This window comes from Engraulis encrasicolus, chromosome 1 (genome assembly GCF_034702125.1).
Source record: "Engraulis encrasicolus isolate BLACKSEA-1 chromosome 1, IST_EnEncr_1.0, whole genome shotgun sequence".
NCBI lineage: Eukaryota > Metazoa > Chordata > Actinopteri > Clupeiformes > Engraulidae > Engraulis > Engraulis encrasicolus.
Genome location: NC_085857.1, coordinates 2,575,972 through 2,596,790, shown reverse-complemented (window position 1 = coordinate 2,596,790; position 20,819 = coordinate 2,575,972). Strand labels below are relative to the sequence as shown.

At 38.9% G+C, this 20,819-nt stretch overlaps 1 protein-coding gene across 1 annotated transcript in view; it reads left to right on the top strand.

Annotated features, from left to right (window-relative positions):
- The window catches only part of LOC134445522 (VPS10 domain-containing receptor SorCS3-like), a 219,938-nt gene extending 215,831 nt beyond the window's left edge, over window positions 1-4,107 (top strand). Inside the window, exons 26-27 of the mRNA XM_063194583.1 lie at window positions 3,334-3,497; window positions 4,049-4,107. Coding sequence (XP_063050653.1) covers window positions 3,334-3,497; window positions 4,049-4,107 — 223 coding nt within the window. The remainder of the gene's footprint in view (window positions 1-3,333; window positions 3,498-4,048) is intronic.
- The last annotated feature ends 16,712 nt before the right edge of the window (window positions 4,108-20,819 follow it).

Here is a 20,819-nt window from a genome sequence, read left to right as displayed (position 1 = left end):
ACATGGTATCAAATATTGTTACATTGGTTATTACACTGTACCTAATATGGTAGATTCACTGAAATGGTGAACCATTAAAATAAGGTGTTACCGAATCACCAAATCAATCCACCCAGTCAGAAGTTATGGGCCAAATGAAAATTCCGCCATTTTGAAAGTGTTGTCTTCCAAACTCGAATCAGTTCATGAACCTACCCTAGAGCATTCACACACAAAATCTGGGACAAATCCATCAACCCGGTCAGTAGTTATGGGCCAAACAATAATTCGGCCATCTTGAATTCAGCCATCTTGAAAGTGTTGACCTCCAAACTCGAATCAGTTCATGAACCTACCCTAGAGCATTCACACACCAAATCTGGGACAAATCCATCCACCCGGTCAGAAGTTGTGGACCAAACAAAAATTCGGCCATCTTGAATTCAGCCATCTTGAAAGTGTTGACCTCCCAACTCGAAGCAGTTCATGAACCTACCCTAGAGCATTCACACACCAAATCTGGGACAAATTCATCCACCCGGTCAGAAGTTATGGACCAAACAAAAAATCGGCCATCTTGAATTCAGCTATCTTGAAAGTGTTGACCTCCCAACTCGAAGCAGTTCATGAACCTACCCTAGAGCATTCACACACCAAATCCATCCACGTGGTTAGAAGTTATATGCCAAACAAAAATTTGGCCATCTTGAATTCAGCCATCTTGAAAGTGTTGACCTCCAAATTCGAATCAGTTCATGAACCTGCCCTAGAGCATTCACCCAAAAAATCTGGGACAAATCCAAACATCCGTTCAAAAGTTATCGCGTTAACACGAAAGACCTTACGCGGCGGCGGCGGCGGTGCACGCAAAACCATTACATCCCCGACGCTCCGCGTTTCGGGGATATAATTATGGATATGAAATGTTCCTTCCATTAATTTAAAGAGTGGAGCATACATATTGAAATGTCACACTTGATAAAAAAAAGCTATGAATTCTAAACTAAATCATAGCTGATTTTAAGCATGCCAACCTAACGGGGATACAACATGCATTCCGTAAATATAGACGTGAAACAGACGTGTCAGCCATCCAAGTCGGTCCAACCACTTTACCTGATTTCAAAGATGGAAAAAGAAGAGAATATTTTTAGACAAGTACATGTGTCTTTGGTTTAAGGTTATATGAAATTTAAATTGAAGTAGCTATCCTCTCGGTCCTCTCGATGTTTCTTTTTCTTGAATATTATAGTCCATGACATCTAATTGTATCTCTTGCTTAAAACCAGCCACCACCCAACCACCGGATCCAAGATAAATAGGACTAGTAAAGCAGTGAAAATGCTGTGCACAATCCTACCTGATATCCTTTCATTTGCTGTGCATGTCATTTGTCCTTTCATTTGCTGTGCATGTAATTTTGTCTCTATCTGTCTAAGTTTACCCAGTACTCAGGCCTGGTAACAGTGTAATTGAGTAAAGTACTTGTATGAATTTTTTTTCAAGCACAAGTCAAAGTACTAATGTTTAAAACTATTTTAAATTTACAATGTATTGCTAAAAGCTACTCAATTACAACACTTATCTAAATATAATTGGTTATTTTCCACCCTTGCCTTACCTACAAGGAACTCTCTATTGATACACATGCTTTGTCATCAAGCACAGCCAGGAAAAATCCCACAAATCTGCATATTATGCATAACCACTGTTGCTAATTTAGCAACTTTGCTAGATTCAGCGACTCTTTGACGTTCCTGGGGCCTCATGTACGAAGCTCACTTACGGACAAAAAAGTTACTTAAGTTGTTTTCCACGGCCACGGTCAGATGTACTAAAACAGACTAGACGTGGAAAACTGCGGATCTCCACGCGAATTTCAGGGCTGCTGTGGAAGTTTCCGTAAGCGTGGAAGTTGCCGTAAGTGGTGCATTGCGTCTTTTTGGCGGCACACAGAGGCATGCAGCACAACTACATGTGCTGTACGCGGTCGGAAATATTGCAGAGATGCAGCCAGTTAAACGTGGATTTTAATGTTGAAGCACGTGATTTAAGAAAAGAAGATGAAGAAAACCATCTCAACCATATTATTGTTGAGACAACTGGTTAAATTGAAGCGAACTCATGAAACTATCCTGGAATTACAACGAAATTGGATGCCCATCAACAGCATTATTTGGCAACTATTAAACATTGAATAGCCTATTTTCTGGACCTGCGATGCGTCTTCTCGCATTTGTTGGGAACGTCCTCGCCGCAGTGCTTGTCTTTCTCTTTTAATAAGGCTACTGTAAAATTAGTCCATCAATTGACAGGTGATTTTTATAGGCTAACTGAGTTGGCTGCAAGTTCATACATGTGGCGTAGCCTATGTGTACATGTGTCATCTTTCAGAGTTATAACCGACATAAATGTTTATTTATCGGAAGCCTTGGCGACTGTCTCATCGCAATGTGTTTTGATGTAATGCCTTTTTAAATATCAATTGTTGGGAAACCTGCATTGTACTGCAGTAGGCCTATTACATGACAGTTTTTTTCTGCAGTCCTCACATTAAGTATTACCAATGCCTGATTTTATACACGCCAAAGTCATTTTGTTAGGCTATTGCGCGCAGCCTTTTTTCCTTTTAAATTGGCTACCTCCGAAACAGCGCCTTCACCTCGCATCATGATTTCCCGCGTTCCCCTTCCCGCGTTCCCTTTCCAGTTCTTTCAACCAATGAATGCACATGCATGGGTCTGTTCATACTAATTAGAATATTCATATAGAATATTTAAGGGAGGAGGCAAGGCGGAGACTTGGGCTCGCTTGTGCTCGTGCATGTGCGCAAGATTTCGCGGCGAAATCTGGTTACGCACTTATTGATACATCCGGATATTTTTGTCCGTAAGTAACTTTCAAGATTTTCGCGCCCGCACTTTCTTGGTAGGAAATCCATGCACTTCTTTGTACACGACGTTCCTGGCAACAAAAAACCTCATCTAGCGACTTTAACTTTTTGGTGCATCTGGCGACTTTTTAAAACTCGCATTTTTAATGCAAAATCATTATTTTTCAACATAATTGTAACTCTGCGTCTGAACTCCAAACAGTGCCTAGCACTGCCCATTTGTACTGTGAATAGAGGCATGTGGGCACGTTTTCTTGGGGTCAGCGTGTCGTGAGTGACGTTGTGATGTCATATGTAACGTCATGACGTCATCTAGCGACTTCTTGAGCAAGCCAATAGCGACTTTTTTTTGGCAATACTGTGCATAACCACTTTCTCCTTATTCAAAGACATTGAGGAAAGACGGGGGACTGTATTGAAGGGCTTTATTTAATGTCTGTTGTGTGCTTACCTGTGTTCAGAAAAATACCCTGGATCAACATCTACGCAGAGGTGAACCATGAGAAGGAGCAGGAGATGATCAACTCGGTGGGGCAGAATGACACAGCACCACCCAAGGTCACGCTCAGCGACCTTCCCACACAGAAGGAGATGATGGAGAAGGAGCTGGAGTGCAGAATAAAACGTATGTAGGACTAGCGATGATTTTGTTGTTGATATCAAAGCTATAGAAAAGCTTCACCTATATTACAGAAAACTGGCAGTGGAAAAGAAGCATAAGAGATATCATCCTCTGAGTGTATCTATTTATTCCCACTTGTCATATCCTACATAAACATTTCATCATAATACCCATCCTAACTACTACTGCTTACACATTGCCATCAGACTAGTCACAACACAGTTGTCACGATATGGACCAGGACTGCTGACTCACACATGAGCACAGAGCCACTGTCGCTAGAGAGGCAGTATAATAAGAAGCAAGTAACAACTTTGACATGTTTTAGAATAAGGTGACTTAAACTTCAAAGCCATGAACTTCACCTTTGAGCGTATAGCCTCATTTTAAGTGTAAGGTTCATAATCCTGCTGAGACCCAAGTTGTGTATTTGTATGTTCAAAAGGTTAACATTTCTGGTAGTCTTGGGACAATGCAATTGCAATTGCATTCAAGTTAGCTCTTATGCAAGATACAAAATTATTATCTTAATGTTGCTCTTCATGTGTTTTCAGGGAGCATGATTAACACCTGTGAGAGCACAAGAGAGATTCCAAACTGCACAAGTGTGTAACAAACACCAGAAGAACCAGAGACAGAAGAAGAAGAAAAAAAAGAAGAAGAAGAAGGCGATGACAATGATGATGATGGCGATGATGATGGTGAACATGAAGCTGAAGGATGCCATTTATGAGCGGAGATGCCATTTGGAGATGCCAAAAGGAGACGCCATTTTTATTATTCTTCTTATAACACCTACCTGTTAAAATGCCCACTGTCCATAAACAAAAAGAAAAAAGGAGAAAAAAACATCACTGTTAATAGTTTTCTAAGGCGCTTATTTGTAAGGAATTGCATGGATGTCTCATTTACTTTGGAGCAAGAAGGTCCACTTCAAAGGAGATTGGCCCAAGGACGACTGGAGCACACAGGATACGTTTTTCTGATTTGATTGTGTTGCGAGCATGACTAATGTTTCGACGCAGTGCATCTTCATCAGAGTCAAAAAATTCATTTACTGTATGAATATGTATGCAGAGTCAAAGAACAAAAACAATATCCGTAGGAATAACACATGAATGGTCCCAGAACGTAACCCTGTTGATGGGGTTGTATCAGGTACAGGAGGTGGAATGTGTGTGTGGTATAATAGAGTTGGTCTCCATGTCTTCAAGTCACCATGTCCAGGCCTGCCAATGGGGGGCGACAAAGGGGTATGTTGTCCCGGGTCCAGTGAGATAGGGGGCCCAGAATTAGGACCCTGTTACATTGTATGTATTGGATAGGAGGGCCCTTTCAGATGACTTCGTCCTGGGCCCATCAAAAGCTGTCAGCAGCCCTGCCCACGTCTCTCTCATGGCCTGTTGAATCTCACAGGTTGTGCGTCTCCATTATGTTGAATCTCACATGTTGTGCGTCTCCATTATGTTGTAGTGTCTCTTCTTCAACAACATGAAAGGTGTTCGCTCATACGAAAGCTGCAATCATTGCACTAATGTTGCTGTACAGTATGATCTCATTCAGTATGTAATGAGTGAATATGAAACTAGAGACAAGTTCATGAGACTGGATAGGAAACACAGGTTTGCGTATGTTAATGACTTCATGGTTTATGTTGACCATTCATTTTCTCAACCTTTATTAATCCTTTTACTTTGACATCACCAGGAAGGTCGATTCACGTCCTTCAAGTATGTATTTGTGTGTTTGGAGGCTTACTCTATCAAAGTGTTACATGAGTGTTTTATGTCAGGGCGCTGGATGAATCACGGTATACACCATGGGCAAACTGCTTACATAACTTGGCTTTTAAAATCCATCTTCTCAATAAAAGCCTCATGTGAACATTTCCCTCATAACAAAACATAATAACAAACAAAGACATGACAGCTACTTGATGTGGGAGGCGGTGTTGGGTGTGAGGTCTCATTACCATTCTAATAATAATTAAGGTCATATAAGAAGAGTTAATGCCAAAGGAGTTATGCAAATATTTTGCAGGGGGTTGTGAACGTGTCTGGAGGATTAATGGCGTTCAGTGAAACACAAAAAGCCCTGGCAGTGACTTTCTGGGTCGAGTTTGGTTGAAGTGCCCTTTTGTGTAATAGCGGATGTTTGTTTGCTAACTATATTCAACTCATCTGACGTGAGACACCTGAGAGTGTGGGACGGTAAAGAACAAATTGTTTGATTACATTTCCATGGTGGCTGGGGTTAAAGCAAAGTTTTAATGTGAAACATTGTAATAGCTGTGGTGATATTTTTTTTACCCATCATTGAGATATTATAGAAAATCACTCTGAAATCATTTCTCAGTGAACTACTCAAACTTTCTCAATGTTGTTGGGGCATGAGTTTAGAGCTGTTTACAGATGTTAAGACGGAGGTCATATCTTTTGAGTCAAAAGTAGAATATAGCTCGATTTGGTTGCAGTGGGTTTTTTTCAGTCTTTTTTTAATTTGAATTTGTCATTTTGTCATTTTGAATTGCAGAACACTGGTTTCTCTATCAAAGTGATACATGTGATGACAATGTTATTTCATTATTGTTTTTAGACTGAAATCAATGTACATATTGTACCATCTCCTTGATTTTCTAAGTGTTTATTTTTTATTTGTTTGTCATTCATTTCTGCTTTATGTCTGGACCTAGTTTATGTGCAAATATTATGAGTGATGACGCCTTACAGGGAAAAAAACAAACAAAAAACAAATGCCTTTTTTCCACATCACCACATTTTGCTATTGATATAATATCTTTTTTATTCAGGACTGAGAAAGATCTACTATTATTATTATGATTATCATTATTATTTTGCAGCTATGCAGTTGTGTTCAGCATACACTTTTACATTTGTTATCTCTCTAGTTGTGAAATACAGCATTGAACTGTATAATAGCTTATTGTAAATCATTATAGTTCTCTGTATATACAGCAAATACTTTTTTTTACTTCATCTTTTATTGTAGAAGTCAGGACAGTTGTTCATAGTGGGTTTTTTTATACATTAGCAATCAAATTATGTTGAGAATATTAAACATTACTTACAAATTGTAAATAATTTTCTGTTTTTAAAGAGCTTCTTGTGTATGTTCTTTCAAGAAGACCTATTTCAATGTTGTAGAAAAGTGCTGTAAATAGTTTTATACCATTCATATTTCTTTGCTTTTTCTTTTGCTCAATTCAGTACACACTTCATTTGGACTCAAATGAAATCTTTAAGTGTTGAATTAACACTGCAAAATTTGCTGTGCATATCAATACCTTATTTTTTTATGACTATTTATAATGTAAGGTGCATTATGAGTTTAACGGCTAGATTTTTACCATTTTCAAAAACTGATTAGAAGTGTAAATACAGAACTCATAGTTATTATTCATTTTTGAGGACAACAACATACGAGCAGTGATAGGAACCATCACGCCGTTCAAAAAAATGATAGCCACCAAGAAAGGTTATTTTTCATGTGACTTTTAGTTTATCTCTACCTGCCGTGCACTGCTAGAGAGATGGCTGGGGGTGGTTGGATGTTGCACAGTAGTTCAGATCGAGAGTTAAAGTCCGCACATCCAAACGTCTGACCTGGGAGCAGGACTAGCAAATGACAAGAGAAAAAAAGAAAAAAAAAGTCCGCTTCAACCACTGTTTTTATGCTCCCTCTCGTTTTTCTTTATTTTTCCGTGACATTTCGGGTAATCACCCTTCAAGAAGCACGGTTTGATCAGGGGGCATATGGCTGGAGGGTGTAAAGGGGAGACCCAAGCGATAGATAATGGAGTTTCGCGAATGGGGTGGTTGGGGTGTCGTGCCAAAAAGTGAGTGCCTGCCAGAACACGAGTGCCCTCATTGAAACCAATGACATTTTTTTGAGAGAAAATTATACAATTTCTTGCAGAATGAATTACATAATTTATGAACTAAAAATATGCTTATGAAACATTACTCGCCCTGCACTTAATATGAGCTATTTGAATGAAACGGTAACATTTGTTATGACAATTCTTCGATTCTTTCATGGAAATAATACTGAAATTGTAACCAGTTCTTTGTAATACTTCCAGAAGGAATGTAGATGCTTTATTGATAGGCTTTCCATCTTAAATTGTGTCAGATTTATCTGCAAAAATGGGTAAAAACTATCTGAAAAATTGGTCATCGGTTTCCATTGGTTTCAATGAGGGCACTCGTGTTCTGGCAGGCACTCGCTTTTCGGCACGACAGGGGCACGGGTGGTTTGAGGGTTTTTGGAGGATGATTTTTGATTTTAATCTCCAGTATGCCCATCACTATGTATGGTGGTGTGGTTTTGATTTAAGTTGGGGTGGAAGGAATTTGCATATGGGGTGGTTGGTGGGTGTAGACTGACAGTTCTTATCTCTTTGCTCTGACTATGGGGGAAAGGGCACTGGAACTCTGAGCACACTTTTGATTTTGGGTGGTAGGCTTTCAGGAGATATATATTGGGGTGTAGGGGGGTGAAGTGGGGGAATCAGGTGTATGTCACCTCTCCTTAGAGAGGGGACTCATTAAATAGTGATGCGCGTCCTCGTTGCCGAACTGCAGTGGGCACTGCACTGGCACTCACTAGTTTCAAACAAGCGATTTAGGGTTAGGTTTAGGGTTAAGGTTAGGTTTAGGGTTAAGATTAGGTTTAGGGTTAAGGTTAGGGTTCGGTTTAGGGTTAAGGTTAGGTTTAGGGTTAAGATTAGGGACGGTATTGACGGTTGTCATGGCGACGAATCAAATGTCGTCGGCAACAAGGAGGCGCATAGCTATTGTGACGTAGGCACGTAATACCGCCTCCGGAAACAACCTAGGATTCCATTGTCCCCCTTATAGAGCAAGTACACAGCATGCATCGGCTGATGGTACACAGAGACAAGTGCCAAAGGTGTTCAGCAGGCATCAGCAGATTGGCCGAGGTGCTGCTGCTGCTGCTGCTGCTGCTGCTGCTGCTGCTGCTGCTGCTGCTGCTGCTCCTCAGACCAGACCGTGGCTCCTTATCGATGTGTAAATAAATAAGTCAGTGGGGTAAAGAATATATATTGCAGGATGTAATTCATTTGGGTGAGTTTAATGGGCGTTGGGGCCATAAGTGTTGCCTCTTGCAGCATATTAGAATTTAGTGTTGCACCAAAAGGGAGCAGGCGACATGCCTGGCGTTAACTTCCAGTAGGTGAGCATTCACACACATACTCACAGACACACTCTCTCTCACACACACACACACACACACACACACACACACACACACACACACACACACACACACACACACACACACACACACACACACACACACACACACACACACACACACAAACACACACACACACAGCATGTGGTACCCAGTTGGGTGCAGTGCTTCATCTGTTACAATGGCTCATTAATGGGGCCCCTGGTGACGAGGAGAGAGGAGGGAAATTAGCTGAAGTCAGCAGCACACCGAAATACACAGAGCCTCTAATAGGCCCCTAATACCCTCTCTCTCTCTCTCTCCCTCTCTCTTTCTCTCTCTCTCTCTGCTTCACTTCATCTCTCCCTAAATTTCTGTTATTAAACCTCCTGCCCTCTCTCTGTGCCTCTCGCTCACTTTCCCTCTCCTCGGTCTCTCTCTTTTCCTCTCTCCTTCTTCCTCACCAATGGAAAGACTCTTATAAAATGGGCTGTCTAGTTTGTACTAAATGTGAACAACAACAAAAAAACAGACATTAAAACTAAAAGTCACACCTCTGACCTATTACGATGTTGCTTGTGCTTCTCATTTAATGTAGGGAAGCTGACAGGGTAGGGTAAAAGATCAGTTGTCCCGGGCCCTACCTGGGGGCCCAGAATTGGGTTTTCATTACATTTTATGTATTGGTTTGGGGGGCCCACTCTGATGATTTTGTCCTGGGCCTGGCAAAAGCTGTCAGCGGCCCTGTTAATGGTACTCCAAGTCAGCCTGCAGAAACTGTTGTTGCTCTTTGCCATTTTGAGGGAGTTCAGTAATGCAGTGGAGCATGGATGTAGCCAGGAAATTGTTGCATTCTGCATAAATGCTGCGATACTATTCTTGACAATACTTGACACCGGCATCCTACGCATGACACAGCAATGTCATAACAGTTTTTGTAATGCAGTCATTCATGTGTCATAAACATTTTATGACTTCATTAAGTGACATTCGGTTACAGCAATGACAGCCCTAACGATGTCAACTTTTTAGCACTGACACCATGGTTTTGACTCGCCCACATCTGTGTCATGACACTGTTATGTCATCCGACGTCAAGTAAAGTGTAACCCTCCTTTTAACTGGCAACACCAGTCTGGCAACAGAGTAGGGCCCATATCACACAACACAAGTGCTACAGACAGGAGATGAATGTTTTGATTTGGCTGATAAAGCTGCTTCCTTGTTGATCATCAGTGATGTATCCACAGCATACCATATTGCCAGTTATGTTCAGCCATTGTCAGGTTTGTTGATTGTTTTCTGTTGTTTGTACTTTCTTTCTTTCTCCCACTTTCTATAACTTCTCTCACATACTCTCTTATTCTTTACCCCCCCTCTCTCTCTCTCCCTCTCTCTCTCTCTCTCTCTCTCTCTCTCTCTCTCTCTCTCTCTCTCTCTCTCTCTCCCAATCTCTCTCTCTCTCTCTATCTCTCTCGTTTTGTCATTCTTGGTATTGACTTTTAACGCACACACACACACACACACATACATCGTCTTTGATTGCTTTTACATTCTTTCTTTCATTTCTTTTTATAGATGATTGTGTATAGTATCTCTCATGTTCATCTTGTGCCTATCTGATTTCATTTTCTCCAGCTCACTGAACTCTCATTGCGTTACTCCCAGCATATGTCGTACCAATCTGACTAGCTTGTAAATGTTTCACGGAAATGAGGATGGTGGAACTGGATAGGAAGGAATAGGATTTGTTTCTGTCTAAGGGATGGGCCATTTGTCCTTTTATTCTTTATTTCTTTCTGTTGCTCTATTGCTTTTTTTCTTTCGGCCCGCCTGTTACATACTGTACGGTATTTACAAATGCATGTGCCATCATCACTGCTGTCTCAGTTTAAAATCTTGATTTCAATATTTATACCGTTATGAGAACACACAAAAAATGAATCTGTCATTTTGAACTTGTTTCAAATAAATGTATTTTTGTACATCAAAATGGTGGTCTGCTGTGCTCATTCTCCTTTATTTAGCTATTGTCTAACTATTGACATTAGAGGCAGACAGACTGACAAAGAGATAGACAGACAGAAAGACAGACAGATGATAGCGTGAGCGAACCAATGAATGATAAAGAAAATGGAGAATGTGTGAATGTTAAAAGATTCACTGCATTTATACATGTTATTATGAATTTATAACCTCATCTTAGTTTTCTTAACCTTCTACTATTCTTATATTATATTCTCATTTTATTCTCATGATTTGGCTGGGGAAATCCCCATATAGTGACATATTCTTGTGTGTAAGCTTTTCTGTAATGGGTCACGGGACACTCAACATTATTGGAAACATGTGCATCTACTTGGTGTGGCTGCTGAACAACAAATATGAAATTGCATTCGCTGGACAACAAGACAATGGACAGTGCATCTGGCCATGCGGGACCCCACATGCGCAGAAGAAGCTGACGACATGGACTGTGGGGGAGAGAAATGGTTAAATAGTGTTGCCTTTTGTATCCACTTCGGGACTTATTGAGTGGAAATCTTCATGTCTCCACGCAATAACTACTCTGGCCGCTAAACAATAAAATCTGCTCACAGATTTTAAATGCTACCTCTGTTGCTGTGTGTGTTCTTTCAGGTCAATTTGATAAGGTAATACAGTGAAATTGTTAAGGTGATATAGTGAATTTATTCACAGTGAAAGAGAGGGAGAGGTGGTGAGACAATGAAACACAGTGAGATAGTGAAGGAAAGAGTAGAGAAAGACCCAGACAGACAGGGCAGGTACTGACACTTTCTACTTCATAGTGTGTGTGTGTGTGTGTGTGTGTGTGTGTGTGTGTGTGTGTGTGTGTGTGTGTGTGTGTGTGTGTGTGTGTGTGTGTGTGTGTGTGTGTGTGTGTGTGTGTGTATGCGTGTGTGTGTATGTGTGTGCGTGCATGCGTGCGTGTGTGTGTATGTGTATGCGTGTGTAGGTGTGTGTGTGCGTCTTTGTGTGTGTGTGTGTGCATCTCTCTGTCTGTGTGTGTGTGTGTGTGTGTGTGTGTGTGTGTGTGTGTGTGTGTGTGTGTGTGTGTGTGTGTGTGTGTGTGTGTGTGTGTGTGTGTGTGTGTGTGTGTGTGTGTGTGTGTTTCTTAAAATGTGTCTGTTTCTGAATATGTTTGTCTCAGCTTTGTAATTGGCTGTTTGCTGGGTCAACATGTGTTACATACAGTATTAATAATTTGTGATGTGCGTGTTCACTCCTCCCGTAGCTCTCAGTAACACAACATGTGGTTTTCAATTTACACCATTGCAACCCCATAAATGATGAAAACACATCCCCGCAAAAAAACAAAAACTAATTTAGAACTCAGATAGATTACATATTTTAGTCCAAAATACAATTTGACTGAATTGAACACAAACAAACTGATTACATTAGAAACAGCAGCATTGCGCAATTTGGGAGTGAATATGGACACATTTATACAGGCAGACCTCCGCTTCCCTCTTCAAGTCCATTTGTTGCAACAGCGTAGCAAACATTTGCCTCATAGCTTGTACATCCATGGTGTTGTGTTAAACTTAAAAACGTCATTAATCCAATACATTGTACCATGTCACAGGACCAGAGGGATATAGATAGGGATAGCAAATAAGCTTGCACAAAATAAGACACTATCTTTCTGAATTCTCCATGGAGGCATGGCAATATGAGGGCAGAGGAAAGGAGGAATTAAGTTGCTTTCCAATATGCGACCTTGTGTCCTCCACTCGTGCTTGTGGCCTTGTACCAGGAGTACCAGGAAGTAATACGTCATGATGACATCACTGACAACAGCATTATATTTCAATATAATATTAATATTAATATAATATTACTCAATTCTAAAGTAATTTTCTCCTTTGCAATTGGGATGGTGAATGAAAAACAGTCCCCCAAAAGTTGTTGTGGCTAGGCTGACAGCTGGGAAACTTTACTATTTTCTCCACCGAGGAGGAGCCAGGAGGCGGGACGAGGCCACAAGCACAAGTGGAGGACGCAAGGTTGCACATTGGAATGCACACAGGGTAAGCAAATAAGCCACTATGTTATTGAATCCTCTATGGAGGCGAGGCAATATCACGGCAGGTCCGAGGGCAGAGGAAAGGAGGAATTAGAACAGTGCTTCTCAAACTTTTTCAGAACGTGCACCACTTTGTCCCCCCAAAAATATTCAGGTACCTCTTGTCAACTGAATTGACTGCTAATTTGACGCTGCCAATTTTAATGCAGATAACTTACTTTTTATTCACATTTACAAGCCAGCCTTATTGTGATGAAAAGAAGACTTCGGCTATATTTTGCTTTGCAACAATGCTACATCAATAGCCTACTGCTAGCTTGTCTTGGAAAAGTCGTGGACCACCTAAGCTCTGTCGCGGACCACCAGTGGTCCCCAGACCACACTTTGAGAATCACTGAATTACAATGACTAGCACCCTGTTGCTGTTTACATTCTGCTGTATCCCATTACCGACCAAAACTCATATTATTTTGTTTACTTACAGCTGACATTTTGTCTACCCAAGCACAAACGCTTCCAAACAAAAGAAAGTAAAAACTCATCAGACGATATGTCAGCAATAAAACTTTTTAAACTGTTTATCGTCTCTGACTTGAAACAAAGGCATATTTTTTTGGGAATGTCTGACCACTGCAATTGCATATGGCATTTCAGATATACAGATACACGCACACTGAGACCAGGGGTCCGTTTCTCGATTCTTGTCGTTGCTAACCGTCTTAAGACGTAACACCATTCCCTTGGATTTAGTGGTGAGCGTCACTGTCGAGAGAGAGTTGAGTCGCTCTTACGAAGGGCATTGCTACCGTCGTTAGCAAAGACGCTTTCGAGATACGGACCCCAGGAGGAGCTTGAAAGTCATAAACATAAAGTCTGGATATATAATAATTGTGAAGGTAGAGATGGCGTTCGCACCTTTGTCTATGAGCTCCATAATGTCTATAATTCCAAACAAAAATATATTAAAATACTGGTGACGTATTTTGATTTTGGGAGCACTGATGATGGGCTAGACCCGAAACGTTTGAATCCCATTGTTTTGTGTTGGGTTCTCTTTATTTTTCAGCTTTTAATACAGTTTCAGTGAACAGCATCAAGCTCTTACATAATAATTGTGACATCATTCCTGGTGGACATAATTCAAGTCAAGTCAAGTCAAGTCAAGTCAAGTTTATTGTCAATTTCTTTACATGCACTGGTCATACAAAGAATTTGAAATTGCGTTTCTTGCTCTCCCATGCAGACATAGACTAATCTAGGTAAGGACATAGACAGTATAGACATAGACAGTACTCATACATGGACATAGACAGTATGGACGTAGACATTGCTCATACAGACATTTAAAGTGCAAGACTGGACAACAGAAGACTTGTAGAGAACATACATTAAGAGGAGGTATTTTGTTGTGCTTTTTCTAAAAGTCCTTTATAGCGTTCTGACATAGTAATAGTAGCATTTGAAGAAAATAAATAATTAAAAAAAATGGTAACGCTTTATTTTACGGTACAGTATTTACTATGTACTTTCTGGGTAACAACTGGGTAACAGAGAGAAATTACATGGTACCTAGAATGTAAAAAGGTGGTAATTATGATGTAAATACTATGTAATTACAGGGGAATAGCTCAAAACTTACCATGAAACTACACTGTGTATTTTCTGGGTAACAATTGGGTAACAGAGAGAAATTACCCAATTGTTATCCAGAAAATACACAGTGTAGTTTCATGGTAAGTTTTGAGGTTTTCCCCTGTAATTACATAGTATTTACATCGTAATTATCCCCCTTTTTACATTCTAGGAACCATTTAACTTCTATATGGTACAGTATTTACTGTACTTTCTGGGTAACAACTGGGTAACAGAGAGAAGTTACATGGTACCTAGAATGTAAAAAGGGGGGTAATTACAATGTAAATACTATGTAATTACAGGGGAAACCTCAAAACTTACCATGAAACTACACTGTGTATTTTCTGGGTAACAATTGGGTAACAGAGAGGAATTAGATGGTGTATAAAATTTAAAAGGGGGGTTACTACAAAGTAAATGCTATGTAATTAAGAAGAAAATATCTCATGAATTACTATGAAAGTACGGTGTATTTTCTGGGTAATTATTGTTTGATGGCAATTTAAAAAAGGATGAAAGTACTACCTATTTACCTGTTTGTTTTACAGCAATACCACATTTAATTACTAGGTTAATGTGCTGCTCTGGATGGCAATTACACAACTCCAAAGTCAGAACAAGGAACAGTATTTCATTGTAGTTACTGTGTTTATCACCATACATACCCATTTATTGCATGGGTAAATGTGGTACTTACCTGACAAAACAATTGCTGATGTCACACATTGCCATGGGCTTTATCTTCATTCTTGTAGCCGTTGAGTCAAAAGTGTTTGGTAAGTACATGGTAGGTTTCTGCACTGTTACCAAGTAACATATATTTATTTACCAGGTAAAAAAGGGGAAACTGTACTGTAAAGTAAAGTGAATGCTCTTACCAAAGTATTACCAATTTCTTACCAAGTAATTAAACTTGTTTCATAAATCATGTAAGTGCATGGTAAGTTTCTGCACTCTAACCGAGTTACAAATATTCAGCTACCAGGTAAAGAAGGGGAAACTGTACTGTAAAGTAAAGCGAATGCTCTTACCAAAGTATTACCAATTTCTTACCAAGAAAATAAACTTGCTATGGTAAGTATCTGCACTGTTACCAAGTAACAGATATTCAGTTACTAGGTAAAAAAGGGGAAACTGTACTGTAAAGTAAAGCGAACGCTCTCACCAAAGTATTACCAATTTCTTACCAAGAAAATAAACTTGTTATATATCATGTAAGTACATGGTAAGTATCTGCACTGTTACCAAGTAACAGATATTCAGTTACCAGGTAAAGAAGGGGAAACTGTACTGTAAAGTAAAGCGAACGCTCTTACCAATTTCTTACCAAGCAATTAAACTTATTTCATGTATCATGTAAGTAGGCCTACATGGTACGTTTCTGCACTGTTACCAAGTTACAGATATTCAGTTACCAGGTAAAGAAGGGGAAACTGTACTGTAAAGTAAAGCGAACGCTCTTACCAAAGTATTACCAATTTCTTACCACACAATTAAACTTGTTTCATATCATATAGGCCTAAGTACATGGTAAGTATCAGCACTACCAAATTACAGATATTCAGTTACCAGGTAAAGAAGGGGAAACTGTTCTCATAGGACTCTGTGTTAATTGCTAGCATGGAGGTAACATTTGCACTGATGTAGTCAGAGAACGGCAGGAAAGTACAGGAGAAAGGTATAACCCAATAACTTAACTCAAGGGGAAATGTAATATGAGCTCATTTCCAAACATGGGACAGTATCACTTTAACATCCGAGTTGGCAGCAGATATAAAGACTCATCAGACCAGGCCTACATTTTTTACAATACAAGACTAGAGAAAGTATTGCCTGGACTGTTTCTGCTGCCAACTCGGATGGCTGCCTTGTTCCACACACACACAGGTGCATATATTTTATTATTATTATTATTATTTCATTCCAGAATTCCTGCTGCCCGTTCTTCATTTCCATTTTCATGAATATCACTTTCCAATTTCTAGGTATTATGACAGCACACATTGCAATTTTCATCAATGAAAAAATGAAAAGGGGGATTTTCTCCATGATCCTCAATTTTTTATTTAGAAACAGTCATTTTTAGCTGCAAAACTTACTATGTTCATGTAACCCAGTTGACAAATGCATATTAAAAACGTATTAGTTGATTAAATAGCATAAATAGTAAAATGGGATAATAAATAGTGATAATACTGATAAGGCAATTCATGAATGAAGGTTTGGTATCGTTAAAAACACGATTAACATAGCAGGACTTTTACTGTGACAGTTACGTTATGGGACTTTTATTTTGACATGCGTTTCCACGCATTCAGCTTTCCGTGGAGCCGTTCCAGTCAGTTGAGCTGAGAAGAGCTCGAAAGCTGAAGGAAAGACTTCGTTTCTTCGGCTCCACCTTGGAGCTAGATATTGATAGAAAATTAATTCTAAGTTAAAGATACCTACTTCTAAGTTTCATTTTGGACCACCGAGCGACCTGCTCTGTAAATCTTTTGTGTTTTGAAGAGCAAGAAGCTGCGCTTCGTCGTGTATTGTTTCTGTTGAATCGTCTCGGTAAGGCAACCACCTGTATTTTCCCTACGGATGTAACTTGAGTGTTATTGCTTATCACTGTGAAATACTTCGGTGAAACCTCAGAATTGTATTTTGTTTTGTTAATACTTGTTGTGTTTAGTGTGAAAAGGGTATATTTTGGTTGAATTGAGTATAAGTTTAAAGCTTGGAATGAGCGGCCTGTAATTCACATGCTTGTGATCACACACCCAGCAAGTGCGAGGGGAGAGGTCTGAACAAGTCCTCCTGATCATTACTGTGCTCGGCAATATCTGTGTGTAATTCCCGCGGTTTCAGTACCGAGTGATGTTTTTCATAGTATTCATCCTGTTATTTGATAATGGTTATGTAACTGAATGGTATGCAATGCTTTTCAGTATAAGTGAAGTGTATATATTTGCATATATTTTCCTTTGAGAAGATTGATATTAATGTTGTACAACCAGAGGTGGAAAGAGTACCGAAAATTGTAGGCCTACTCAAGTAAAAGTAGGCTATCTTTAGGCTACTTTGCCTAAATCCTGCTCGAGTAAAAGTAAAAGTAGGCCTACCTATCTAAAAATCTACTCAAGTAAAAGTAAAAAGTACTTCACTTAAAAATGCAATTTGAGTAAAAGTACTTAGTTACATTTAATTAGCTTTTCTAGACAATGTAATGTTTCTTTTTCTTGAATATCGTCCTCCATAACCTCTATCTCTTGCTTGGCACCAGCCATCATCCAATACATTGATCCAAGATAGTACAATAGTGAAAATGCTGTGTGCCATCCTGCATCATCTTTCATTTCCGGCAGATTGTGGCATTATTTTGCGTGGCATTTTGTCTATTTTTTTACTCAGTACTCAGGCCAGGTTCCAGTGTAGGCCTAATTGAGTTAACAACTTGGGTCAAAATGTACTCAAGTACTAGTAAAAGTATTAATTTTAAAAACTACTTAAAAAGTTCAAAGTACTCATAAATGCTACTCAAGTACAATACTTGAGTAAATGTAATTAGTTACTTTCCACCCCTGTGTAGGCCTACAACTACTTTAAGTTTAAACTGTTTGAACTGATATTTGATAAGAAATGTGAACATTGTCCTGTGTACATGTGTAGCTTAACTAAGGGTATGGTTACACAGGTGAAGTTTTTTGGACCTGGATTCCGCTGTGGATTGATGACTGCGTTTGATGGCGAGCCACCCACCCCATTGAGTCGGATCCTGTCCTGTGTCATTGTACGTGGCGCATATGTGGTAGGGTTGTGACCTGCCTGTGTCACAACAACACTGACTGACTGACTTGAGTTGTTACTTTAACGGTTTACAAACTGAACTAAGGCCTTGAACTGAACGGAACTACTATAAAGGAACTACTTTTTCTTTTCTTTTTCTTGAACAACTGAAAGGAACTCTTTTCTCTTTGAGGATTTAAAGGACTGATTTAAAGGACTGTTCCCAACTTTTGGAAAATAGACAATTACTCACTTTTGAAGGACAATTCATTTTATTTTATTTTAAAGGGTCAATTTTTTTTCTTTTATTTTGGGAATATGTACATATTTTCTACCTTGCAATTCATAACTAAAGAAAGAAAAAAAGTATATCCTTGTGTGGTGTCTTTGAATTGCACTTATCTTTTTGCACTCTCCCAGAGCCTAGTGTCTTTATTCTCTAGCTATTGAACCTGGCCTATCATCGACATGTACATACCTAGTAGTGGGTTACATTCATACTAGTATATATTAGTTTATCACCTAAACATAATAAAATTTGGCAATAAGCAGCACAGTTCCAATGAGCAGCATAGTTGCAATACTGTCGTTTGCCACAATATACAATAAAAAAAAAATGATTTCCACAATAATGCTTTGATTTGCTTTTGATGTATTTTTTTCCCTTCTTTACCTGGTAAATGAATATCTGTAACTCGGTAACAGTGCAGAAACCTACCATGTACTTACATGATATATGAAACACGTTTACTTTCTTGGTAAGAAATTGGTAATACTTTGGTAAGAGCGTTCACTTTACTTTACAGTACAGTTTCCCTTTCTTTACCTGGTAACTGAATATCTGTTACTTGGTAACAGTGCAGAAACTTACCATGTACTTACATGATACATGAAATAAGTTTAATTGCTTGGTAAGAAATTGGTAATACTTTGGTAAGAGCGTTCACTTTACTTTACAGTAGTTTCCCTTTCTTTACCTGGTAACTGAATATCTGTTACTTGGTAACAGTGCAGATACTTACCATGTACTTACATGATATATAAACAGTTTATTTTCTTGGTAAGAAATTGGTAATACTTTGGTAAGAGCGTTCGCTTTACTTTACAGTACAGTTTCCCCTTCTTTACCTAGTAGCTGAATATCTGTAACTCGGTAACAGTGCAGAAACTTACCATGTACTTACATGATAGGCCTACATGAAATAAGTATAATTGCTTGGTAAGAAATTGGTAATACTTTGGTAAGAGCGTTCGCTTTACTTTACAGTACAGTTTCCCCTTCTTTACCTGGTAACTGAATATCTGTAACTCGGTAACAGTGCAGAAACTTACCATGTACTTACATGATACATGGAATAAGTATAATTGCTTGGTAAGAAATTGGTAATACTTTGGTAAGAGCGTTCGCTTTATACTTTACAGTACAGTTTCCCCTTCTTTACCTGGTAACGGAATAGCTGTTTACTCGGTAACAGTGCAGAAACTTACCATGTACTTACATGATACATGAAATAAGTATAATTGCTTGGTAAAAAATTGGTAATACTTTGGTAAGAGCGTTCGCTTTACTTTACAGTACAGTTTCCCCTTCTTTACCTGGTAACTGAATATCTGTTACTTGGTAACAGTGCAGATACTTACCATAGCAAGTTTATTTTCTTGGTAAAAAATTGGTAATACTTTGGTAAGAGCGTTCGCTTTACTTTACAGTACAGTTTCCCCTTCTTTACCTAGTAACTGAATATCTGTAACTCGGTAACAGTGCAGAAACTTACCATGTACTTACATGATTTATGAAACAAGTTTAAATTACTTGTAAGAAATTGGTAATACACTTTGGTAAGAGCATTCACTTTACTTTACAGTACTTTTTCCCCTTTTTTACCTGGTAAATAAATATATGTTACTTGGTAACAGTGCAGAAACCTACCATGTACTTACCAAACACTTTTGACTCAACGGCTACAAGAATGAAGATAAAGCCCATGGCAAGTGTGACATCAGCAATTGTTTTGTCAGGTAAGTACCACATTTACCCATGCAATAAATGGGTATGTATGGTGATAAACACAGTAACTACAATGAAATACTGTTCCTTGTAAGTTCTGACTTTGGAGTTGTGTAATGACCATCCAGAGCAGCACATTAACCTAGTAATTAAATGTGGTATTGCTGTAAAACAAACAGGGTAAATAGGTAGTACTTTCATCCTTTTTTAAAATTGCCATCAAACAATAATTAACCCAGAAAATACACAGTGTAGTGTCATGGTAAGTTTTGAGGTTTTTCCCTCTAATTACATAGTATTTACATCGTAATTACCCCCCTTTTTACATTCTAGGTACCATGTAACTTCTCTCTGTTACCCAGTTGTTACCCAGAAAGTACATAGTAAATACTGTACCGTAGAGAGAAGTTACATGGTACCTAGAATGGAAAAAAAGGGGGTAATTACGATGTAAATACTATGTAATTACAGGGGAAAACACAAAACTTACCAAGAAACTACACTGTGTATTTTCTGGATAACAATTGGGTAATTTCTCTCTGTTACCCAATTGTTACCCAGAAAATACACAGTGTAGTTTCACTGTAACTTTTGAGTTTTTTCCTCTGTAATTACACAGTATTTACATCGTATTTACCCCCTT